Source organism: Ambystoma mexicanum, chromosome 6q (assembly GCF_040938575.1).
Source record: "Ambystoma mexicanum isolate Mex_15411 chromosome 6q, UKY_AmexF1_1, whole genome shotgun sequence".
NCBI classification, from domain to species: Eukaryota; Metazoa; Chordata; class Amphibia; order Caudata; family Ambystomatidae; genus Ambystoma; species Ambystoma mexicanum.
In genome coordinates this window covers 1,356,560,651-1,356,586,346 of record NC_090937.1, presented here as the reverse complement: position 1 = coordinate 1,356,586,346, position 25,696 = coordinate 1,356,560,651, and the positions used below count along the sequence as shown (strand labels likewise).

At 43.3% G+C, this 25,696-nt stretch overlaps 1 protein-coding gene across 2 annotated transcripts in view; it reads left to right on the top strand.

Moving 5' to 3' along the window:
* The window catches only part of EVC2 (EvC ciliary complex subunit 2), a 1,020,434-nt gene that overhangs the window by 750,579 nt on the left and 244,159 nt on the right, over window positions 1–25,696 (top strand). For both annotated transcript variants that reach the window (XM_069631972.1, XM_069631971.1), the window contains exon 20: window positions 20,461–20,657. In XM_069631972.1, the coding sequence (XP_069488073.1) occupies window positions 20,461–20,657 (197 nt within the window). The remainder of the gene's footprint in view (window positions 1–20,460; window positions 20,658–25,696) is intronic.

The window sequence follows — 25,696 nt, the reverse complement described above, 5'->3', positions numbered from 1 at the left end:
TCCTCCCAGATAAGAGGATGGAGGCTATCTCTCTTATCCAGGAGGGGGAGTTGCACCTGATCACGCCATTACAGTGACGTTAAACATTGATAACACGGGGTTCCGGCAGATGTGGAATGGTGTTTTCCTTTGTTGACAAGGCTGGATGAAGGCCACACATTTCCGGCAGGAAATCCAGGGGAAGGTGTTGGACATGCCATTCGATGGAGAGAACTGGTTTGGGAAGGTCGTCAACAAGTCCCTCCAGGCCAAGGCTGGTACAGAGATGGGAGGTTTATTGGGCACTCTCCCGCAGCAGCGCTCTTCTTTTTGCACCCCCAGGAGAAAGTCAAACGGGTCTTTGAACAGTTTCTCCTTTTCGTACCATTAGTCTTCCAGATACACGTCCCAGATAGCCTATAGAGGCTGTTCCCAGGCCTACGGTACAGGAGGACACCGTCACCGCAGGGCAGGATGCCAGCTCTGAAACAGGCCTGAACTGCCCGGGATGTCTGGCCACCATGCGTGCATCCCGGTCGGCAGTCGGCTGAGAGGTTCGTTAGCGAGCGGAAGATCACCACTGACCACCACTGACAGATGGGTGCTGGACGCTCTTGCCTGGGGAGACACACTGCAGTATCAACGCAGGTGCCTAGCGAGACACACTGCAGTTTCAACGCAGGTGTCCATGGATCACTCCTGTAGCCAGGAACAGCACATTCCTGAGATCCTGAAGGAGGTATGGGCCATGCTGTGGAAAGGGGCGATTGAGCTATTTCCCCAATGGCTCTGGGGCTCTGGAGTCTATTCCAGATACTTTCTGCTCAGAAAGAAGAAAGGGGGCTGGAGACTCATCCTAGACCTGCAAAGTCTTAACAGATACTTAAAGTCCCAAAAGTTCAGGATGGTCACTTTGCAGCATGTGCTCTGCCAAATGGAGACATTGCTGGACCTGGAGGACGCTCATTTCCACGTCTCCATTCACAAGAAACATTTTGTAGTGCAGGGCCAGCACCAACAGTTCAAGGCCCTACTTTTCGGATTGAAGTCAGCCTCCAGAGTGTTCACAAAGTGCCTGCCACTGGTGGTGGCCCAGCGAAGTCTATGGGGTATACCCGTACCACGACCACTGGCTCATCTGGGCCCCTCTCGCGAGAGTTGGCCATCGGACACACGGAAGTCATCGGACACACGGTATCAACCGTCCTGCTAATGACGGGGTCTAGGATTCTCCATCAACTATCAAGTCCTGCTTGACACCATCGCAGAACGCGCTGTTCCTAGGAGCCAGACTCAATAGTGTCCTTCTTGTCATCCACTCGAAGGAGAGGGTTGCGGCCATTCAAGGGAAGGTGCAGTGGCTGTTGTCGATAAAGACAGCCACAGTGCGAACTATCAAGTCATTGCTCAGCATTGTTGTCCTGCATCTGGCTCTGCAGATTACAGATGCAACCTCTTCAGGGGTTTCTGGATGCTCGCTGGATACAGGTGTCTGGAAGCTTCGCAGACAAGATCCCGTTCGACGAGGAGTTTGACGATAATGTGGTTGGGCGTCTGATCCAACATCGACCGGGGCACTGGGATTCAAAACCCTCCATACCAGGAGATGGTCACCACGGACGCTTCCCTTGAAGGCTGTGGAGCCCACACCAGACATCTACACGCTAGAGGCCTGTGGCTGTAGGAGAAGGGTCTCCATATCAACATTATGGAACTGTGGGCAGTGTTCTGGGCTCTCAAGTTGTTCCTTTCGTCTCTGACAGGCAAGGTTGTGAGGATCTTCACGGACAAACCACCACCACTACCATGTTCTAGATCAGAAAGGGGGGGGGGCATTTGATCCCCAGTGCTCTCCAAGGAAGCACAGGACTTGTGGCGTTGGGCCGTCATACAAGTTACCTAGCGATAGTCAAGAACACCATTGCAGACTCCCTCAGCAGACAATGGCACTCCTGCCACGAGTGGCAGCTTTGTCAGGACCAGGTGGACCACATCTTCGCTGAGTGGGGCAGGCCCCAGTTCGATCTGTTTGCGACGGTGGCAAACTCCAAATGGCAGAAGTTTTCCTGCAGATTCCACCAACCCAGGAGCCTGGGGGATGTGTTCTCCTTCCCCTGGGAAAGGTTGTTTCTGTAGGAGTTTCCTCCACTGCCTCTCCTGCTATGAGTCATCAGCACACTCAAACAGTGCCAATGCAGGATGATACCCATCGCCCTGGCGTGGCCGAGGCATATTTGGTATCCAGACCTTCTCAGCCTGTCAGCGTTGCTTCTGGTTAAGCTGCCAGTGTTTTCGGATCTTCTCACCAGAGAAAGAGGCTCAATCCTGCACCACGACCCAAGATCGCTAAACCCGAAGGCTTGGCTCCTGCAGCCCTAGAGTTTGGAGGATACGAGTTACCTGCAGACTGCAGGGTTGTCCTCGCCAAGGCCAAGGCATCGTTGACTTTAAAGTGTTACAGTCACAAGTGGAAGCGTTTTGCTACGTGGTGCCGGTCTTGGTAGACTACCCCTCCTGAGGGTCACAACCCTGCAGATTCTTCGATACTTGCTATCCTTGGCCGAGGCTGGACTGGTGCAAGTCTCAATCAAGGTACATATGGCGGCTATCGCCGCCTACACCAGGTCTACAGGAAGGTCTTCACTTTGGTCTCATCGACTCGTCAAGGAGTTCCTCAAAGGACTTTTTTGATATTTCTCACCGGTGAAGGCTCCTGCCCCAGAGTGGGAACTCAATGTGGTTCTGACGAGGCTCATGGGGAGCCCCTTTCGAGCCCATGCATAAGGCCCCTCTCAAGTTCCTCTCATGGAAGTCGGCTTTCTTTGTGGCCATCGCCTCTGCCAGGAGGGTAGGTGAGATCAAGGCACTCTCCTGCAAACGGCCATGCCTGACTTTTCACGACTCGAGGGTGGTGCTGCGGACACACCCCTAGTGTATGCCGAAGGTTCTGTCGGAATTCCACCTCAACAAACCTTTTGATGTTAACTGTTTTTTTCCCGAAGTCTTTGTCACTAGCAGAAAGGGCCTTGCACTCGCTGGACGTTGCTCGGGCCCTGAAGTTTTACATGACACGCACAAGGAGTTTTCAGAAGAAGTCTCAGCTGTTCATGAACTTTGGTCCTGTGAACCATGGGAAGGCCTTGTCCAAGGCTTCCATCTCAAGATGGCTCTCTGGGCTGCATCATGCACCATCAACGGTTGGTGAACCGACCTTTGCCCAGCTGTCCTAGAGCCCACTCCAACAGAGTGATTGCTGTGACGATGGCATTCCTGTCTGGTGTGCCCCTGCTGGACATCTGCAGGGCAGCTACGTGGAGGTCCACACACACTTTCCCAAAATTCTACTGCATCGACAGGGATTCCAGGGAAGAGTCCAGACGCAGCCAAGCAGTGCTACGCAACCTGTTCGCTTGAGGCGAGTCTGTTCCAAAGGTAAGTGTTGATTGCTTCTGTTGAGCCTTGCCACCTCCCCTGGTTGTGTAATGTTATATTGCTATCTGTTCGTTATTCATGAGCATGTGAATCCATGCCAGACCCGATGCTGGAGAAGGTACAAGTTACTCCTGTAACTATTGTTCTCCAGCATGGGTCTGGCAAAGGTTTGTATGTGAACCCTCCCTCCGTCCCCTCTGCGTCTCTTCTTGGTCATACTGCCACTTTACGTGCTTACTAAATGTGAAGATGGCTGCCAGAGCAGGGGCTTAGGGAGAGGACTGTCGTTAGATGGGGGCAGTATGACCCAGAGGACAGTGATTGATTTAAAGGAGAATTAGAGTTTGTAAGTGAAAGTGAAACTGTTTTTACTGAGGATTCCCTGCCTGACGGGGAATATTCATGAGCATGTGAATCCATGCCACACCCATGCCACACCCATGCCAGAGAACAATAGTTACAAGTAAGTAACTTATTCCGTCCCTTTCTTCCAAAGCTATATAAGAGAAACTTCTGAACCCAGAATGTTTACTTACTTGCTTGTTCTGATTATATGCATCTAGAGCTATGGGTCTAGGTTATGTTCTATAAAGCTATTAATATAAAAGGCAATATCATGAGTTAAGGAAGACTTAATTGGTGTTGCCAAAGTTTCATTAGTGTACGAGGAAAGTGAAATCACATCAATATGTTCTGTCTAGGAAAATTTTTGGGGACCCCAAGCATTGTCTTGCTCAGTTTTACAGATACGTTTCTCAGATTTCCTAATGTCAGTGGGGTGTATTACTATTGTTTTAGATTTAGTTTATCCTTATTTTATCATGCATATCCACTGAAGCAAAGTTGTTTAAAATCCTTCTACCTTTCTCAAATTTTTTTCTGAGTTTTGTTAGAAGTGCTGTGTTGATGGTCTTATATTCCAAGTTTATTTTATTTTACTGCAATCTTGTTTTAGTTGTTAATTTCTTAGTCATAGTTTAGTTTGCTGTTTTGGATTTGAGTTGTTGAAAAGTAGTTTATTGACTTTCTTATTTCGTATTGTACAAATTAGTAATACAATGCGACAACTAGAGTCAATATGATAGCATATGTTAAAAAAATCAATTTTAGTTTACATTTAATTTTGAAAAAAATCATGTAATCTTTCCTCGGTTCACATTCAGCTTTTGTTTGTTTTATTAGGACAGATTTGGCCATCCTTATGACATATGGCAACGACATACATTCCTTCTAATTTGAGAACAGCTGTCTTAAGTCGTGTATTAATATTTGTTTTCCAATTTAGTGACAAAACCGTAATAAGAATAATATCCTGCCCTATCTGATATAATCCTTTGTTCAAATATTAAGCACACACACACACAGCCTTGTGCGCTCGTTCTGCTAGGCCTATTTTCCTTCAGTTCTTTTGTGCTTCATATTCTTATGTGAACCATCTAATCACACTGCCTGGTTGATGTGACAGTTGGGGGCATGGAGAGCAGACCGAGCTGTCAAAATTAATTGAATCCTATTTCGTCTTCAGTTTCCCTTAAAGCGTATTTCCATATCAACAGCCTAATAGACACAGAGCTTTTTGTGCTGCTGCTATGATGAAAATGGGTTTGCATTTGATACCGATCTCTAATGCACTGTTCAGAAAGTAATTTACATCAGACCACAGACCATTGTTAGTGAAAAGCACTGAATAAACTTCAGAACATTGAATCCGTAAGCCTGAAAATAAAAGGTATTTTAACCAATACGTTAACATTTTCCATATGTGTATTGCTCTGCAGTCTATTTCCGGCTACTCTCTCTCAGGCATCAAGATGAATGTGGAGCTTGGCTACGTTTAACACATTGTCACAGGGAATTTCCAGGAACATGCATACCCTCAAAGAATGTGATGGTTAAATTCTGTCCTTTTCAAGATTTGTTTACGTAATATGATGAGGGGGAAATATCAGCGTTCCTATGAGTAGGCATGTGCAAATCAATTGCTCATAGGTAATTGGAAGTCTGCAATTCTCCTAGTGGCCCATAGATTTTGAGAATATTTTTCCTGAGTAATTGGGCAACACATCATGGCTGAGAGATTTTGAAGGTGGTGGATTGCAAATATTAACTTTGAGTGAGTGTGTAAACACAAATTCACCCATGGAGGTTCAGGGGGATCTCAGCTTTGTGGAGTCCACCCCACGTGAACTGTTTTTTATTAAAAAAACAAAATGCCGGCATGGGGATAATTACAGCGCAGGTTTTTGGAGAAATTGCATAAAAGAAAGATGCAGTACTTCAGATTCCTGGTCACCAACTACATACTGGAGAATTTTGCTGGGGAAAACTGCCTAAATATTAAATGCAATCACAATTGACTGCAAGTATATGGCCACTGCATGCTATGTCACTACACATACCCATTGTGCAAGCCTTTACATTGTGACAAAGTCCTCTGTCTTATAGTGAAGGTGTTTTTTGGGTTGTTCATGCAGACTTGGTGTCACCATCCACAAAGTGATGTAGGTCCTGGTGGTGAAGTGGGGAGGATCACTGGTCTAACCCACCATGTCAGATGTCTGGGGCCTGTTCCTACTGGACATTTATACGCACCAAGTGTAGAAACAAAGTATTACAGGTAATACAAGCCCAGTGGCTCTGTTATAAAAACCCTGTGGCTGAGAAAAGTCGGTCCTCCCATTTACATAGATTGCCAAGATTCCTAATCGATAGTTCCACTTACTGGTGAAACATCAAACAAGTTGCTCTCAGATGGGGTGGAATTATTTGCTTGGTCACTTCAGACCTTCGCAGCTTCAACACATAGTTTTGGGGTAAACTTCTAGTTAGGCTATGACCAATCCTGTACAGACACATGAGCCTAGCCTAAGTGGAGAGGACAGGTATTTATAACATGACACTCCAGACCATGCAGGAGTGTGGGAGTTTGGAGACTGAGCAACGGAACATTCCTAAAAGGTTGCAATAGGGCAGGAGATGAGAGATGGAGGCAATTGGAAGGAGATATTAAGCAAGTGGTTGGGGAAAAGTCTAGACAAGGACAGTTGGAACATCAAGGAGAATAAGGAGGTGGGCTGGGAAGGATTAAGAGGAGGTGATGAGGATCACCACTTAGAGGCGTGAAGTGGTGGGAGTAAGTCAACAGGATGTTGCAGGTAGAATGGCCAAAAGAAAAGTCATAGGAGGATTGATATCAAAGAGGGAAAATCTGGGCCTTAGCAAGTTGGGGATTTAGTAGTGTGCCCTGAGTCCAAAAGGGGAGCCTGGGTTGGGTGAGGGACAAGCATGTGGTGATATGTGGACGAGATGCAGGAGAAGCACAGGAGTAAGGAAAGGACAAGAGGAGAACCAGGAGACGTTCCATACGAATGTACACATGGTAATGTATCAATCAGGAAAGTGATGGTGGTCTGGTACGTGCTAGTGTCAGGACCCTGAGACATAGAGGTGAGAAGACCCAGAGAACAATCTATGTAAGTGTAGGGCTCTGCTTCTGAGTCATTGATGCTCAAATCGAAAGAGAAACTTAAGATTTGCATGGCTTTGATCAACAAAACATTGCTACTGTACCATGTGGCCATGGAACAGAAGACAGAGATGGGTAAAGCTGTAAATCCAAGAAAGTGGGATGACCAGGAGAGCAGGCATCAGAAGACACTGTGTGTTTTACGATAAAAAGGGGGCAGCCTCCTTAACACTTAACTGGGTGAGTGTTTTCAGGCACTGTTGGAACTTAAAAGGAGAAATTACCCCGATTTATTTGAGAGGGGTCCCTTGTTGTAAAACTCCTAATGAAACCCTGATTGAATTGTTGCCTAGTGTATGGATTTCTGTAAGACCCACTCAACTTTGTCACAATGTGCCAATTTCTTCGTTGCCAAGCATGTTTCAAACTGACCCCATAAGCAGGCTAGAAAACATTGAACCAAAAACGGAATGTTTAAAATTACAATGTGTGCAACCAGGACGAACTTCTTATGCTTATACGGAAGTATGAGATAGAAAGGTTTGTTCTTGTTTGACATTTGAAAATATTGAAAAAGGGTAAATCTAGTGGTAGACCTTCACAATCATCTTATGAAAGCATAACCATTATGCACGGTACAGGCCTACCTCTCCTTGGCGAAGCAGGCCATTCATTGTAATATGAAAATCAAATGGATTTGGTAAACTCTGCCCTTTTGAATGTTACTATACTTCTCTGACCGCTCAGCTGCAAAATCATAGTTGCACTTCACACATCTTTCCATTTCATCACCACTCTTGAAAGAGAATCTTATGAACTTTTAAGACATGCAGCTTTTTCTGCACAGACTACCTTTTGACATATCCTGAAACTTACAACTTTTCAAATAGTTTGCATGAGTTCATAATTTGGTAAAAATGAATTTCAGGTGTTTTATTGCATTAAACTGGCACCTAAACATCACTTCAACCAACTTTTTAAAACCCTGTCTGAGAGATCAGGTCCAGGCCGGCTGCTGAGAGTCAGGAGCCCTTGGTTGGCACCTCAGACCACCAGCTTGTCGTGCACTTTTGAGCTGGCATACAACTCCTTGGCTGGGGCTTTGACAATGATGAATTTAGCCTTGTTAACACGCATATATTCCCTTTGGCTGAGATAGTATGATGGCAATGGCTTTAGCCTGATAACCCAGGGTAATTGAGGCAGAAATATGGTTAGTGGCTGAACCCCACGGCATCAGAGTTGTAGTGATATGTTCCTTTCACCTTATTTCAGGCCAAGCAGGACCAATCAACACCCAGGTCATTAAAGGAAAGCCTCAAATCCCATTGACCTTCCAGAAACCAAGTAAACCATTCTGAGTGATAAAACTGGAACTACAGGCTTTTTCTGAATTATGACTCGGGACTAAGGGTGGTTGTACCCTCACCAAATAATTTTTTAAGTAAAGGCTGAGAAAGATGTTGATTTCAGCATTCCTGCTAGGTCTCAAAAGGTCTCCAGAAGTACCCACATGAGGTTTGATGTGCCTGCTATGCACCTGTTGGTCAATCAGAGTCCATTATTTTTTCTGCAGAGGTTTGTGGGTCATTGAGATCCCTGGTTCTATTTGGAGATTAGGTGGGCTGATAATTTGCCCAGCTCACTTCACTGGTTCACTGTGGGTTGTGCTTGGCTAGTAGAGGAACAAGGCTGATCAACATGAGGAAAGAGCAGGAGAGTTAGCATGATCTATTCTGAGTGCATCTTTACTTCCATTTTTTCATCATATTTGAGTTTCTGAAATGTGCTGTGTATTGCACTTGCTTTGTGCAGTTCCTTAATTCAATACTTCAGTTTGTGAAGCCATTTCCGACATTTTAATTGTTTTATAATCCCTTTTTATTGGCTTTCCTCCTTCCAACCCAAAAAATTGAAATAATTAACCTTTTATGAAAACCCTTTGTGATTGTTTTGTTTGAATGTATTTCCTTACACCACCCATAACATAGTAAAATGTTGTACTAGTAGAAAACCTGACTGTGAATGCTTTTCCATTTGTACTCTTGTGAAAGGCCTTACCATGTTATAGAATGAGTAGATCGCTTTGGAAGCATGTCTTCTTTGGGTAAGGAAAGGAGCAGGCGGGGTTGAAGGTTCAGCAGGAGGTGAAACCGGTCTAGGCAAATAAGAAGGGGTTGCAAAAGCTGGAACATGAGGCAGAAATTGAGCAAGATGGGGAGCAGTAATAGATGAATAAGTGTCAGCAGGAGGAGGAATAAGATGAGAATAGCTCCCAGAATTTTTATACATGGTTCCCTCTTTCTGACCACCTCTGACAACCACTGTATTCGTATTTATCCATGCTTACATAGCGCTTATCGCCAAGCGATGAACAAAAATATAAAGCAGTACAAATTCAAAAAAACAATAAAACATGATGATATGCAGTTATATGAAGGGGAAGGCGATGATTTTTTCAGATGAGCATGCAAAGAAGAAAAGGAAGTGAGGTCTGATTGGAAAGCAGGAGAGAGTCACATAATATGGATGCCAAAAGGGAGAAAAAACAGAAATGTGATTGATCACAAGGTGGACATGGAACAGATAACAAATATTGTGATTGAGAACGAAGGGAGCTTGAGGTCTTATACCAAGAAAAGAGAGCAGAAAGATACAGAGGAGCCAACCCGAAAAGACATTTGAATATGATACATAGAAAGTGAAATTGAAGATGATTGTCAAATGATAGCCACCGTAGAGAATAAAGAACATGGGTTATGGAATCAGAAAGGGAACAATGACATATGAGTCAAATAGAGGAATTAAAAATAGATTGGATTAGGGCAAGTTAACTGGGTAAACCATGAAAAAGAGAAGAACAATAGTCAATGCATAGAAGAAGAATGCTAAAAACAAGAGTTTACTAGCATTACAGAGTAGAAATGATCGGGTCTTAAAAATATTAAATACATTAAATGACAGGAATAAGAAATCCGAGGGGTAAAAGAAAAAGAAGTTGAATATAATGCCAAATATACAAGCTGTCTTAGGGAGAGGCAGAAGAGAAGCAATAAAAAAGAGGACAAAGGATATGGGTGGTGGGGGTTGAGAAGAGGGACAAACTAAATTTTAGTTTTGAAACAAAGATCTGTGAAAGATGAACATGAAAGAGAGATTTTTTTTTAGCCATCTACAAGTGATAAGAACATTTAAAAGAAGAAATGATAGCCAGGAGATACATAGCATATAGTGTAAACAGAAGAGGACCAAGAGCCAAAGCATGAGGAACCCCAAACTGTAGTGGGTGGGAAGAAGAAGAGTGTCCAGCCCTGGAAACATAACAAGTACATTTGAAGAAATAGCAAAGAAACCTTTTATGAACAGAACCAGAGATAAAAACAAACAAAAGCCTTGAAGAAAGAATAGCATGATTAACCATGCTGAAAACTGCAGATAGATTGTGCAAGATAAGTGAAGAATGCTTAGTATAGTGAGCAGAGAGAATAGAGCTGGTAAAAGAGACCAAGCTACTTTCCGTAGCATGAAAAGGGCAGAAACCAGATTGTAGAGGGAGAAGCAAAGATTGGAAATTCAGATAAGAAGATACCTGAGAATAAACCACTCCTTCAAGGATCTTCGAGATATATTGTAGAAGAGAAATTGGATTGAAATTAGTTGGAACACACTGATCAAGTAAGGGTATTTTTGGAATAGGTAAACATTTCTTTTAGAAAGAAGACACTACTTCAGAAGTTAGATGGTTATCAAATGAAAGAGTTAAAAAGGAATTATGTAGGAAAGTTTTGTGGAATAAGAGAAGAAGTTAGGAGATCAGAAGCTACAGCAGTCGGATGGGCGCGAGCAGCAAATGCAGCAATGTCAGTATCTGTGAGCAAGGAAAAAAGAAGATATTGATTAAGAAATAGGTGGGGGATCTGCAGATGCCTTAGACACAAAAGCGCTTGAAGAGAAAGATGAATGAGGATTGGACTGTTAGAATGTGAAGGAGTAGGCAAACTCATCAGAAGAAAGGTGAGAAGGAAGGGAGAGCTAGAGGTCAGGCGAGCTTGTGGGAAGATGTTGTTTACATTCTTGCAACAATCGACCCTGATGTGAACAGATATAAATATGAAGATCAAAATTGTATTTTTCTTTTGCTAGCATAAAGAGTGTAAAAATAAGATAGGGAAACTAGATCAAAGAACAGTTGGATTTCTTCCACCGGTGGTCAGTAAAGCAGAACACACAACATAGGTGAACAAAAGGCGTGTGCCATGGTTGAGGAGGCATAAAAGAAGGGGAAAAAGACTGAGGGAGGAAATCATGGTCAAGGTAGGTTGAAGACCTGATGAGCCAAGAGATGAGAATTCGATAAGGGAAGGCAGAACTGACTTGAGAGAGGAAATAAATACAGAGTAAGCAAAAGCTCCAAGATTACATAATCTCAGGGAGGTAGGAAGAGCAGAACATGAACAGAAAAAGGTACAGAAGTAACCAAAGCAGAAGAAAAGGATGCAACAGAACATATAAAGAACATATATAGTCAATAGAGGAGCACACATGATTAGGAGGTAAGTATTTGATACAAGATATGATGGCTGTTATCTCCCTATGAATACACCTCTGTGTTCTCCCCTTGGAAATAGTGTATTGACTATGGATGAATGTCTTTCCTTAATCATCCATAGTGTAGTGCTGGTTATTTTAATAAATGTAATTGGTCAACAGTGGGCACGTACAGGTCTCCCTTGTGGTCGGATACACATTTCCCAGCAGCACAGAGGGTTCGCTGAGACTGTACACCAGCAGTGGCTATATTAGCAGCTCTATGGATAGTACAAGAACTGGGATGGCAGAAACACTACCTGAACCAATATTGTACTAGATCATCTTCTATATTTGTGTGACATAAATCAAGTAGTGAATTGCTGACCATCCACGCAGTGCTCTTGCAGACACCTTTAGATTAAGGATAACGGATTGAGTGAGCAGTGTATCTCGCTGCTCTCCATCTACAGCCTACCACTACATCCAGAGGTTTTCACAAAGGATAGAACGGAGCTGTAGGTGACAACAGCAATGTACTCCCTGATGATTAGGAAGACCATGTTCTTGACCTCTCCTGAGCCCAGATAAAGCACGTTGTCTTCCTGACTCCTCTTCATACAATTTAATCTATACCCCCTGCATCAGTGAATCTTTATACACTTGAATGGTGTTCATTCTGTTGAGCTCTCAGACGTCTCATACTTCTTAAAAGCAGCCACTTTCTTCATGAAATGATGGTTAAAAAAAACAAGGACAGGTGTCATGATTCATGCACCTGGTCATCATTGGCAAACCAGCCTTTCGGCTGGGCCAGTTTACAGGCTTCCATTGTGGCCTCTAGGCCAACAAAACAAATCAAGGACTCTCTTGGAGCCAGTTAAGTGTAGGACAACATTTGGATTGGGACTTCAGTTAACATGGAGGCACTGACATAGCTCAGTTTCAAAGAACTGAGCTATGCGGTCTAGTGTTTCGGATGTGGCCGGGCCTGGGACTACTTTACCTGGGCTATATATGCCACACCCAAACAGCAGCACATGCTTCGCGTTATTCTGCAGTTTGCAGCGTAACGCTCACCATGTCCGTTCTGTTCTCCAGTGTTTCTTGCATCCTGCCACATGCTGACTCCTGTATCAAAGAGAAGAATACCACCATTATTCAGCGCTTACCTCTGAGTAGCAGCCTGGCTTTGGTCTTGAATCTTCCATCTTCAAACTTACCACCAGCTGCTCACTTGAATACACGCAATCAGGGGATTCTTCATCACAATGCCGCATCCATCTTCAGAACGCTGCAGCAACCTGAAAAATACAAAGAGGGACATTATTATTGAGCGCTCGCTCATGGCCACACAAGGATACCGAAAACCACTTACCAGATGCAGTCTCTCCTTGATCTCGGAACATCACAGCAGCCCGGAACATCATAACGACCTGCAAAGGAAGCGGCGCAGGCACAGTTTAGCAAAAAGAAAAGGCAAAAAAGCGCTGCGCACCGCGCATTCACTTACCTTGCTGGGATTCTCATCCTATACAGCACGGCAATGCCAAAACTCTCCAACTCATCTGAGGGGAAAAAAACTAGAGACATTAATAACAACAAAAAGGCAAAAGAGGAAGAGGGCAAGATAAGAGTGTAAAACAGTAGTACCTACCTCATCAAGCAAATCAGAGTCACAGCAGGCCTGGACCCAAACGTGGGGCAACGCACCAGTGAAGCAACTAGGTCGCAGAACACCCACACCTCCAACGCTCCCCTGCACAGAGACGCAGGGCGGAGAGCACACCATACCTAATATTAAGGTGAAGAGAGAGACTAGACTTACAGGAGGAATTCGAGGCTGAGTGAGGTGGGAATCAATCTAAGAGAGACATTTAAGCCTTGTATCCAGTTCTTCTGTATTGCAGGCGCTATCCACGTCCAACACACTATCCAGGGAGAGGGTTTGAAAGTGCCAAACTTCCAGCCAGGGCACAGTGGCGTCCCCATGGATATCAGGTGAGCTTTACACCAGGAAACATTTTGTAATATCCTTCGTTGAGGCCATGTGTGGATCTGCACACACGGTTGCAAGCATATACCTTTGCGATCTGCTATATCAATCTAGCAGGCAGATCATGGTGCCTTATGTTATACATGTTTAGTTCTGGTAGGTAAACCAGAGGCAGTACCTCAATGATTGATGCACTGTTCAAGAAAACATGCTTGGTGCCCTTTTCAAAACACTGGAGTTAACAGACATCGGAGAGCAGATGACACTGTCTGCCTACAAAATTCCCCAACTAAAGCTGCACTTTATCCATTGAAATAATCATTGATGTCATTGTGTTCTTTACATATCCAGTCCAACATATGCAAAGTAAACTTCCAGAGGGAAGACATTGCGGTCTTCAAGTGACGCTGTGGCAACTTATGGTACACTAGAATTTCATGCAGAACATTTCACTGCAGGCTGGTCTGAACTGTGAGTTGATCTTCTGCTATGGTAATCATATAAGATCCCTACTTCCGTTAGCCAGCTAGCCCAACTGTGTTCCGTATGTCTGTTACATGTGGCCTTTGGCCCGTCCCGTTTCTATACTCTAGTCTGTCTTTTTGTGAAGCGCTCTGATGCCTGCGGGCTGCAGCGCTATACAAATATATAAATAATAATAAAAATAATAATATCTTTCAAGGGCAGGCCATTTCTGATGAATGTCACCACATGGTAAAAGACATATGAGTAATAAGGAACATGCATGGTTTTCTCAATTCATCAGGAAGTAGAAATATTTAAGCCAGTGTCGGAGGCAACATATCGCAGCTGTAGGTGTTTTGGCTCTTACTCACTGGGTCAGTTGATTTCCCCCAGCTGCACCTCGCTTGTCATCTCCCCTCTGCCTTGAAATCTTTTCATACACAAAATGGCCTAGTGCTGCGTTGTTTGGACTTACTGGGTTAGTGGTTGCTTAGGGATCAGAGCCCTCTCTGCAAGGGTAGATCACGGAGAGATCCACAGCTATGTAGTTCATGCTTTTGCCACTGGTGCTCATGTCCATGGTGAAGTGGATTGTCTGACTCTCGTTCTGATCTAATGTCTTCCCACTCAATAAAGTGCATTATTGTGCAAATCAAGAACTGTCTTGCTTGAAAGTAAATGTTGAATTGGAACTTATGTGTGGAATTCTGGAGCGGAGATCTCTGTCTCTTACTCGCTAACTTGATAGAAAAGATGAAACTGCAAGATGCTGTTAAATATGTGTGTCCCCAAGAGACCTTTTTCAACAAGTGAAACAATAACACAGAAAAGAAAACTATCACCATTTCCAGGCCCTTCTTAGTACATTGTCCCCAGAAATGAGTGTCAATGTCAAGGAAAACGTTTGGACAGGCAGAACTACGCCTATTAAGAGGAACATGTTCTGTCCAAAGGTGTGAGGGCCCAAGCATTTAGGATGCCCCTTGCATCAATAGTAAAAGATTTGATTTTGCTCTTTAAAGACACAAATGTAAATCATGTATTTATTTGAAACATTTCATTGGTTAACATTAATAAATTACTTCAATCTGGAAAGGGCAACATATTAAATATATACCTTTTTCACCTGAACTGCAGAGCGGCGCAGTTCCTAAAGTGTGGAGCATTTCTGTCTATTAATAAATTACTTATTGCACAAAAACTGAAATGGCACATTTTGTGGATGTTGCAAAGGTGTTAATGCTTCTGATTTGAATTGACCTAGAAATGTGTGTCGTAAGACCAAGTGAGGGTTGTTGTTTTGGCCGTAGTAAGAATCACCTGCCTCACATTGCTCAAAGCCTTTTTTCAAAGCCTGGTTTTGATCACAAAGCAATTACATATTTGAGCTTTCCTATAGCAATATTATGTGAAAGAGCTTGTTGACCATAAATAGCATTTTCATCAGACACATTTAAGTAAAGAATTAACAAAAGTTTCATATTGAGTCAATTCAGCAGAGCGTTTCTTTATTTAAAAATCTATAACTTTATGGTGGAAAAAAGTTAGGGATCTGAAACCAATTTTGTTTGATAAATATAAAAAAATATATTTCAGGCAATCTGAAATTTGCCTAATTTTCAATGATAGAAAGTATGATCAATTAAGAAAAAAATATTCTCAAAATACTTATGTCAGACATGGGCAACACACACTCTAATGGATTTTGTCTTATTAAATTCTCATATTTCTATCAAAAGGAAAAAACGGAACTGCTATGTACTATATACAGTATGAAGAAAAGGGGACGTGACCTAGGGGTAATTATAAATTACTCACCGTAGTGATTAACGTACTCCTAGTCCCCTTTCCTCCATATGTCCCACCATCCTCTTGCCTAATAAAACTGGTATCATTAGGCAATGGTAATATTGTCGACGCGTCATTCGGACTGAGTAGTGGCGCCAATGGGCAGAGTCAGGGGAGGGCATGCTCCCAGGGCCGCGCCTCTGCCCGCCTCTAAATTTAAGAAGGTTTTTTCTGATGAAAAAGGTTCTGTCTGCCGTCCCTAGCGAGGGATGCCTATACAGTATGGAGGAAAGGGGACTATGGACTAGGAGTATGTTAGTCAATACGGTGAGTACCTTATAATTTATGAAGTATAATAATGTTTGTCAGTGCCCCATCTTTCTAGTCTGGACCATAGAATTTGCTGATCAACAGAGTCAAATGCTGTCACATAGTCGACAAAACATAAGTAAAGGTTTCCGACCGACCCATTTAGCACGTCAGCTGTTTAACAGGCGCAATGTCCAATGGCCTGCATCGTGGAATAATCAGTCCTAAATCTTAGCTTGTGGGGTTTAAGCAGTTCATTGTCAATAGACCATGTATTCTGCAATTTTAATAATATATCACAAAGAATTTACGACTTGCGTCTAACATAGCAGGTAACCTATATTTACTGGGGTCTGTACAGGGCCAACTTTTGTGGATCGGGACCAGTATTGAACCATGCCAGCTAAGGGGAAGAATGCCAAAGGTGCATATTTTGGTATATATTTCGTACAATATACAAGACCAAAACTGTGGATTGGACTTTAACATTGGCCAAACCATCCGGTCCAGTGGCCTTGCACAGTTTTAGCCTTGCCAAGATGTCTACCATATTCATAAGTTCAATAATCAAGGTCGGAACAAAAAAAAAGGTGTCTTGCTTTGTGTTGCTATGGTTCCAGTATAGGCCCATTACATATACCTTCCAGTCTACTTCTGCAAAGACACATATTTTCTTGGGAACTGTTGCTGCCAAATAAGTTTGATAAAGGTGCCAACATTTCTGTGAATCGTGTGTGTGAATCAGTCCATATACTATTTTCCAGTAAGCTGATTCAAGACTGGATTTATGGCTTCCTAATCAATTTCTATGTTTGATGCACACAGTCTTAATCTCTATTTTGTTTTCTTGATAGGTCAAAATCTTATTGGACTTAATGACCTTCACTTTCCTGCAAAACTGTCGCTTTTCTATATGGATTTTATAATCAAAAATGATTGTGTTATCCCTTCCTTGCTTTGACATTTGGCCTGCCACATAAAGCATGGGCTTTATCGATACAAAGAATTCAGCTAAATCACCTTTGCAATACTTAATTACATATTCTGGAGGACAAGCTATGTGTAGGGTGTATTCATTAGCCCTTTTGAAATTAAGTCCATACAATTCTATTGCCCTGAGTATTAACTTGAAACTTAATACACTTGAAACATAACTTTCAGCATTGCATGGTCACTGAGTAGTGTAAATTCGACTTCATACTTCAATTTCTTACAGTGCAGCATATTAGTTACACAAATACAATCCAAGCATGAGGCACTAGTACAATTAGTCCATGTAACAAACTCCAGCATTGTTTCAGTGTTATAATGCAACTAAGGTATAAGGTTAAATTCAAGCACTGCTTCCGACCACGTCGGGCACTTCTGTATTAGTGCTCGAGTGTGTTCCATTGGTCATCGGTTATTTCTCCACTTTCTAAATGTGTACATAGTGCGTTAAAGTCACCAGCTACCATTATATTTCCCTTGGGGTTTGTTCGCTTGCACCTATGCAACAACTCTAGCGCCCATTTCAATAATAAATCAGTTTGTGACCTGTCTGGGGGATCATATAAATTAAGTGTAAAAAAGGTGCTCTAGTTACTGTTAGCTGGTCCATTTGAACACTCTACTCCTGTGCTATAGGCCATTATAGGCCTCATAGCCAAGGCAGAGACCAATGCATAAGCCACCCCTGGGGCTCCCCTTCAGCACTCTTGTTGCTGTTTGTACAAATGTTCAGCAGCCATCTATAGTTAGGGTCGTCCTCAACCAAGTCTCTTGCAAGAGAAATATGTCTGAGTTAGAGAAACATGGCCGACTATCTGTGAGGTAAATTATCTAAATCCCTTCATATTCCATGATCGGATTGGGCACGATGCATTCTGCACCAATGGTCAATATGTTTGTTCAACAAATTGTCTCCAATACTCATTGGATTGCAATTTCTGGCCCAATCGATACTGTAAGGTTTGTTTGCCCAGCCTCTTTTTTTCCCAAGTAGATATAGCTGTTACTTTACCCTTCATGTTATGTACAAGGGGGATTGAAATACACTCATGAACTAGGCCATAATAGAGCTGTACATTATAGCCCATAGTGTAAAAATCCTCGACAAATGATACAAGTCTTTTGATAACCATACAGCTGACACATTATGCCACTACCCAATTAGTTTGACTCTGAAAGGTGGGCAATTCCACCCTTTCAATGTCTGGTGGCGGCCTGATGGATAGCTCTTCAATCTGTTTAAATGATGTCATTAAGTTTCCTGTTTAAAATTGGGCTCTTGCTAGTAAGCTCGATTTCCTCAATGTACAGGCAGTGGACGCAGGGAGCAAGCACAGGTAGCTTCCGACCGGGCTACGACTGAGCTACAAGTTGCTTAGAGGCAAGCACCTTTGTACGCTCAGAACTTGCAGTGTCAAGCCGCACTGGCAAAAATGTCTGTCAGCCGCGTCCGATAATAGCTTGAACCAAGTACTGGTGAAAAGCTGATTTTTGGAATGTGAGAATCAGAATAGTACTTTGGACACAGGGCAGTTTACTTTGGACATCTTGACAAAGGACCAACCCATTAGTTTTGCTTTAGGTATGGAAAATGGGTGTAGAGCTGGGACACAGAGCCTTTTTCCACACCCATTTTTGTTTTTGCCAAAATCATGATTCACCTGAGTTTTATTTCTGACCCTTCACAGTGGGAAGGTGCATCCTACAGCAGAGAGCTAGCAGTGTGGGGCAGGATGGCAAACGTGTTCCCTGGAGCTTGCAGGTAATGAGGAACCTGCAGGCCGGTGGGGACATGGTTGCGCCTAGCGAGCTGCAGATAAGGTTTGAAGAGGCTAGTAAAGTAGGCGGATACAATGCTGGCATGGCCCAAATGCGGTCTTGGGAAATTCCAGACAATACCAGAAATGAGTGCCCATAAGGTGGTGGCATGTATATTCCACTTGGAGGATATTGTGAGGATATTGTGTAATGCACATAGATGACACTATGAGGTTAGCATGTATATTGCACTTAGAAGATATTATGAGGGTAGCATGTGTACTGCACTTGGATGGCACTGTGAGGATAGCATGTATATTGCACTTAGAAGACATTGAGGATAGCATGTTAGTGCACTTGGAAGATGTTGCAAGCATAGCATGTATATTGCAATGAGAATGTAGCCATTAAACATTATTAACCCAGGTGTTTTAGAATTTGCACAATGTACCCAATCTAGGAATACACTAGAATGAGACCAATGTATTCAAAGCTCTCGCACTCCTTGTTTATGGAATCTTAGCCGAAGGCCTGGCCACTTTCACACATGCATCTGTTTTCACACACAACTTTAAGGGCACTTCATCACGTCTGCCATAAGAATGCAGCAACCTTTCACAACAGAAAATACGAACTGTAGCTACACACACGATGACTATCCTCTCCTACACACCCCCTCCAATTCACCTCTCTAGGCTACCTCCCTCCACTCCACCAATCCACGTGCCAATTAGAAATGGGTGGCTAGCAGGGACTTGCCCCCACTCTCCGATCCCTTAAATTGCTTGAATGCACCTTCGCATACTAGCACCTCCTTGAATTTCCCACACTTTGGACTTTGGTCCCTGAGGGCGTTCAACCTACAGGACGTTGGAACCATACCTAAGGTGAAAGACACTATACAAATGACGAAATTATGCTGATGCTATTTCTGTAATCCTGGTTGGCTAATTATGAGGTTGAAGGATGTCTAAAGGCACCTAGCTCTGCTCCACAGTCATTAATTGGCATAGAGAAAACTACACGAATCCAAACAACTGTGCATGTAGATCAAGTGTTAAATATGAAAGATCAAAGTTTTCGTTGGTTGGGTTAGACCCTGAGGCGATCCAGCAATAAATGACTGTGAATATGGGCAGTACCACAGAGGACAGGTTTAAAAAATAAAAAAAAAAGTTTGTCAAAGTGTGCAGGGTTGCATGAAGCAAGATGCCATTTGCACAGTTGCATTATGGGCCTACCAGGTCTGTGCTTCCAGCTTCCTACTTGTGTAAAATATCTTGGACCACACAGCAGTGGCAGCTGAGCTTGACCCAGCCGCAGTTGGGCTTGGCGCCACTTTCACATACACTCCGCCCCCTCCCTCCCCGTCCCACCCCAGCCAGTGTATAATTATCTGTTCAAGGAATCACCTCTGATGTTGCCCAAAATTACACACCAACTGAATGCAAATCTGAAAAGTGTTTAGACTTTAAGAGGACCCATGTTATAGAAGTGTGACTGTTGTAGCAGAATTTAAAGTAAATCTTATAGTTCCAGAAGTTACAGAATGAAGTATTAACAAGTAATTACCTATTCAGGAAATGTAAAACAGTAGAAATAACTTCACAGCTTTTTGTAAACCCCACTGTTAACATGATCTTACTGGTTATGATGTAAGGATCAGAATACATGTCATCAGTATGCATTTGTGTAAACACTGTGTGTGTAGATCCTACAGCATTATAACGAGTGTCCTACCTTCTTTTAGGAGCTCAGACTGGCAGCTTTTTTGGCAAAACAGGCAACAGTCCCCGTGGAAATGATGTATCGAATATTGAACCTACTGCTGCCTTCTAGCTCGGACCATGAAATACTGTCTGTCCTCAATGCAGGCTTCCAAAATAATTCGGGTGGCAACATTGAAACCGACGGCAACAGCCCGGAAAGTGATGGTGGCAGAAAGCGGTAAATGCTTCTAATTTTTGGCTTCAAATCGCAGGTTTTTCAGTTAGAGCATCATATGCCTACCTGTAGTGAAAGGTAGGAGTCACTGTCACTCTCTATATTGCAAGGAAGGTCTTCACTTTAAAATCCATGTACTAAAAAACGTCTCACTTTCTGATTGAATTATTGCTTGCACTTCAGTCTGCTAGCATGGAATGAGAACATACAGATAATACAATAAATCCTGTTAAATACATGTGGTCAGGGGCGTTGCTAGGGGGGGCTAAGGGGGCTATAGCCCCTGATCTATTGGTTGTAGCCCCGGATAGAATCTCAGGAGCTACAGCCAAAAGACTAGCTAGCCCCCAGTCCCAACAATTCCGACATCAGCTTAGCCCCGGGTCTTTTCCAGACCTAGCAACTCCCCTGCATGTGGTCCATATTAGCGCCCCTAACATTACAAGTAATACAACAATTATCAAACAGTATCGTGTGTCATGTTAGCTGCTGCCAATGTATTGGGCTCTTCTGCTCCTCAAGGATATTAAAACGTGTTGCTCCGCAGCTCATTGGGTTGCATAGAATGTGGGCTACAACGAGCCACTATAGCTCCTCAATGTTCAAACAAGCTATTTGTTATGGATTTCACTTGTCAGCTGGTGCAAGGGCATGGGGGGAGTTGGGTCTCTGTTGCTCCCTAGCTCTCATTTGTTTAGTTGTTGAATATCTGAGGCATTTCACCACAAAACCCTGTGCTCACCTCCAAAGGTGGCCAGGCTCGGACTGGCCTATACGGTAATAGGGCAATTCTCGAACCCAAAACGCAAATTGCTAGTATGGGACAGTTTTTTGGCCAAAGTGGGGCAGTTTTATGAGTACTTCACCATGCGCCTTGTAGTTTTGACCATTGTTACTGAATTAATATGCTTTAAAATGCACAATTTGTGTCACATTTTTTATCAAACAACTCCCCTTTGGGTAGTACTCAAACAGTCGGTCACAAAAGGAATGAATTGCCATTTGCAACTTTTTAATTGGTGCCTGAGACAATCGTATGCCCTAGTCCGACTCTGCAGGTAGCCCTGCTCTGATCCACGCCCAGCCTCTTTCCCACTCTCTAGCAAACCGTAATTGACCTGAAAATAGGACTTACACAAGTGTAGTCCGATTTTGTCATAAATACAGAAGGGAATTTTCCTCCCTTCTTTTTACTTTTTTGCATTTCAGTTTTATGTTCACACACAATGCATTGTTGTTGGTGTTTCTTGCAGTTTGAACTTTCCCTGGAGTTTGGCTCTGTGACTAAAATAACCTCGTGCCCCACGGTTGTGTAATATACTGGTTGGTAAATGGTTTGTGCTTGAAGTCCTTACCTTGGGTTATGCGCACATTCACATCGAGGCAGGACTATAAATTGCAACAATCTGGCCCAAATGGCTGCCACCAGCAGAAAGCCCAGTGAATGTTTGTGAGGTTGCGGGCATCCATTTTGTGAAAAGCCAGATATAAGAGGTAATATTAACCATGTCTGCACAATATTCCTAGTGCAATGGTGAACCCCATTATATCTGTGGTTACCTCTAATTCTTTTCTGCGTCCTGCTTCTTTTAATGTTTCCTTGTTTCAGACATTTAGATCCATCACGAGGAAACAGTCAATGACCTTGCTGGAAATCCATGCAGTCAGTGATATTTCTTATCATGCTGCCTTTTTTTCTACCATATATCGGAAGTTTATTAACACAATTTTTCCTAATGCAATATTCAATGTGTGCATTAACTCTAAGCGCAGGCTCTGGCCACATTGACATTATTTACTCTAGTGACTAGTCATAGGCCACATTGTAAATGTGTAAAGAGAATGCTTTGTGAGTCCATTTAAACAGAACTCTGACTTGATCCTGAGCTGCGTGAGTTGTGTCAGATATTTCGAAACGGTCGCCATGTTGGATTCGCAGACAGCTGCTGTTGTCCACAGACATCGCAGTAAAAGCATATTAAAAAACACAACATTGCACTTGTCAAACTAATGAAACAATCTCTGGGGAGGTGAGGGGTGATTTGGATGGGATACATATGGGCCTAAAAAGCCAAACAGTGGGTGGTTTTCCACCTTTGAAGCTCGCAAACAGTCCGGTGCAGCCCTGTAATGTTCACGAACATCTCAGATGTTCGAGGGCATCCATACATATTTTTGCATTACACAGTTAGTTTGGTGGGATTTTTTTTGAAGAGGGGCAAATTTAGAGGGGGTTTTGAACATTTTTAGATGGCTTATAACTTTGTTGCCAGTTGACGAATGTGTACAAAAGATTATAGACCCAACCTTGAATGTTTGTGCAAAGTCTGGATGGATTTTGTGAAGTGGAAGCTAAGTTATATGACTATTTTATGTATATACATTTTGACACCTTTCAAAAAATAAAACATGGACAGATTTGCAGCAAAGTCATGCAAATAGCATTGGCAATGAGCTGAAAGCATGGTTTTGCAAATGTGTCTGTGTTTTATTTTTTGAAAAGTGTCATAATATGGGTACAAAAAATTGTGATATCTTGGTGACTGAGGTATAGCATGTGGCCACGGGCAGTAGCCAGATTATACGAGGCATGGACTGTGGGCATGGGCAGTGGTCAGATTGTACGAGGAATGGACTATGACCATGGGCAGTGGCCAGATTGTCAATCTGACAATCTGGCTACTGGCCATGACCACGAGGGATGCTATGTTTGTTTTTTTATTTGTATAGCGCGCAAAACCCTGAGGTAAGTAGGCGCTTATAGACACTTACATGGTGCCTATACCATGTTGCAGGGCGGAGGCAAAACACAGATGCAAAAGTCAAACAATGGGCAACAAATGTCCAGCAATGGGCATATACATGGTGCCTACCCCATTTTGCAGGGCAGTAGCAACACATAGATGCAAAATTCCAGCAATGGGCACACACATGGTGCCTACCCCATGTTGCAGGGCGGCAGCAACACATACATGGAAAAGTCCAGCAATGGGCACATACATGGTGCCTACCCCATGTTGCAGGGCAGTAGCAACACATAGATGCAAAGGTCTGGCAATGGGCACTATTGGGCTGGGAGAGAGGGATGGGAGGGGAGATGACCTAGCAAGAGAGGGGCTGGGGGGCACACACATCATCACAGGTGACCAGGGGGTGGGTAGCGTACTTGTAGCAGACAGGGAGCTGACAGGGGCCTTTGTGTGGGCCTTTGTGGTCTGGTGCTGGCTTTCGCCCGCCGGATAGGCTGATTGGCCTATCATGGCAGCCAACCAATGAGAGAGGGAGTCAGGGCCAGGTGTCACAACAAAGAAGCAGAGAAAAAAATAACCCAGCCATCTTTAAAGGCCAAAAGCACACGTGGAAGATAGTGCGCAGTGCACAAAGAAAGTGAAATACCCAGGAAATGGGTTTTCTTCACTGCAATCGTCATGATGTAAATGTAAATAGGATTATTTTGTAGAATAAATGCCCAGAAACGTGCATCAGGCGCAAAGAGGTCCTCAAATGCCAGGCTTACCTTGGCAGGGTGTGGAAGGTTCCAGTCAGGCTGGAGGGCGAATCAAAGGCCGTAGGAGGAGCATGGCAGGCTATGAGATGATGAAGAGCAAGGCAGCTTTTTAAAATCGGGATAGGTTTGAATGGGAATGTGGCTAAAATTCTGCCTGTGGCTACAGCGCAAAGTGCTGCACAGGATTGCATCAACAGATCTCCGTGACCACCACTGCATACACTCCAATACAATGCTAATCAGCAGATAATTACTGAGTATACCGAACCAGGTGCCCACGTGGTCATCTGGCAACCCCTCCAAATCATTAACCACCTTTATTTGTGACCATACCTGGACAAGATATTGGGATTTGCATTTCAGACTCATTTCCACAACCTTGCAGCAAAGACTGGCCCACAATCCACACGCATTGAGAAAGATCCTAGAGAGTCGAAACATGTGTCAACTGACTTTTAACAATAAGTATAGCACCAACAATGGTTTTCAAGACTGCTTTATTATGACAATCGTTACTTATTGAATAACCCAGTGCTAAGGTGAACAGGGCCAACTCTATTCAAACCTAACACTTGAAGAAGCAAGAGCTCCTTCACAAAAGAACCCCATCAGTAGCAGTAGGGTAATCCATTTAAAGTACTAGATGAAGCGTAATTACTTGATAGTCGTGTACTCTGATTTTATTCTTGGGGCATGCAACATGGTTGAAGCTCTGTTTGAATGGGAACAAATAATTTGCTTGCGACTACAGCCTAAAGTTCTGTACTGAATTAAAACAAACCTGTGCGAGGAGCATCAGTAAGGACCTGAAAGCATGCTTTTGCAAATTTGTTTTGTTTTATTTTTGCTAAATGTCCAAATGTAAGCTCAAAAAATAGTGATATAAGTTTGGTGCATGGACAATCGGACTGGCCCTCGGCAAGGATGAATGCCTACTTTGATTTACTTATTGGGGCATGTGGCATGGCCGAAGATCTAGGTTTAAATGGGAGAAAAACATTTTGCTTGCAGCTTCTGCCCGGAATGCTGGACAGGATTGCAGAAAACCTGCAGAAGGAGCATTAGCAAAGCCCTGAAAGGATGCTTTTGCAAATCTGTCCTGTTTATTTTTTTGAAAGTGTCGAAATGGAAGTAAACAAAATAGTGATATAACTTTTCTGCTAAGGGCATTGGGCCTGTCCCTTGGCAAGGACAGGTGTCTATTCTGATTTGCCTATTGGGTTATGCGGTATGGCCAAAGCCCATGTCCCATGGATTGTGGAGACTGGCCATGCAATCCATGAACACTTGCCATTGGTTACATTATGAGGGTATAGTGGAAACTGAACTAGGATGCTGGGTAGGTGCAGTGGATAACGCAGGTGGTTTGGTGGGGATGGGGTCATGGTCGAGCCTCATGCCCTAGGCACTTGAACAATTGTTTGCATCGCAAGCATGTGCTGCTGATAACGATACACATAAGTATTTTAAAAAAAAGTTAATGAAAGTAGGTTTATAGTTTATATGTTAAAAAAGAGGAATATTAATAACTTCT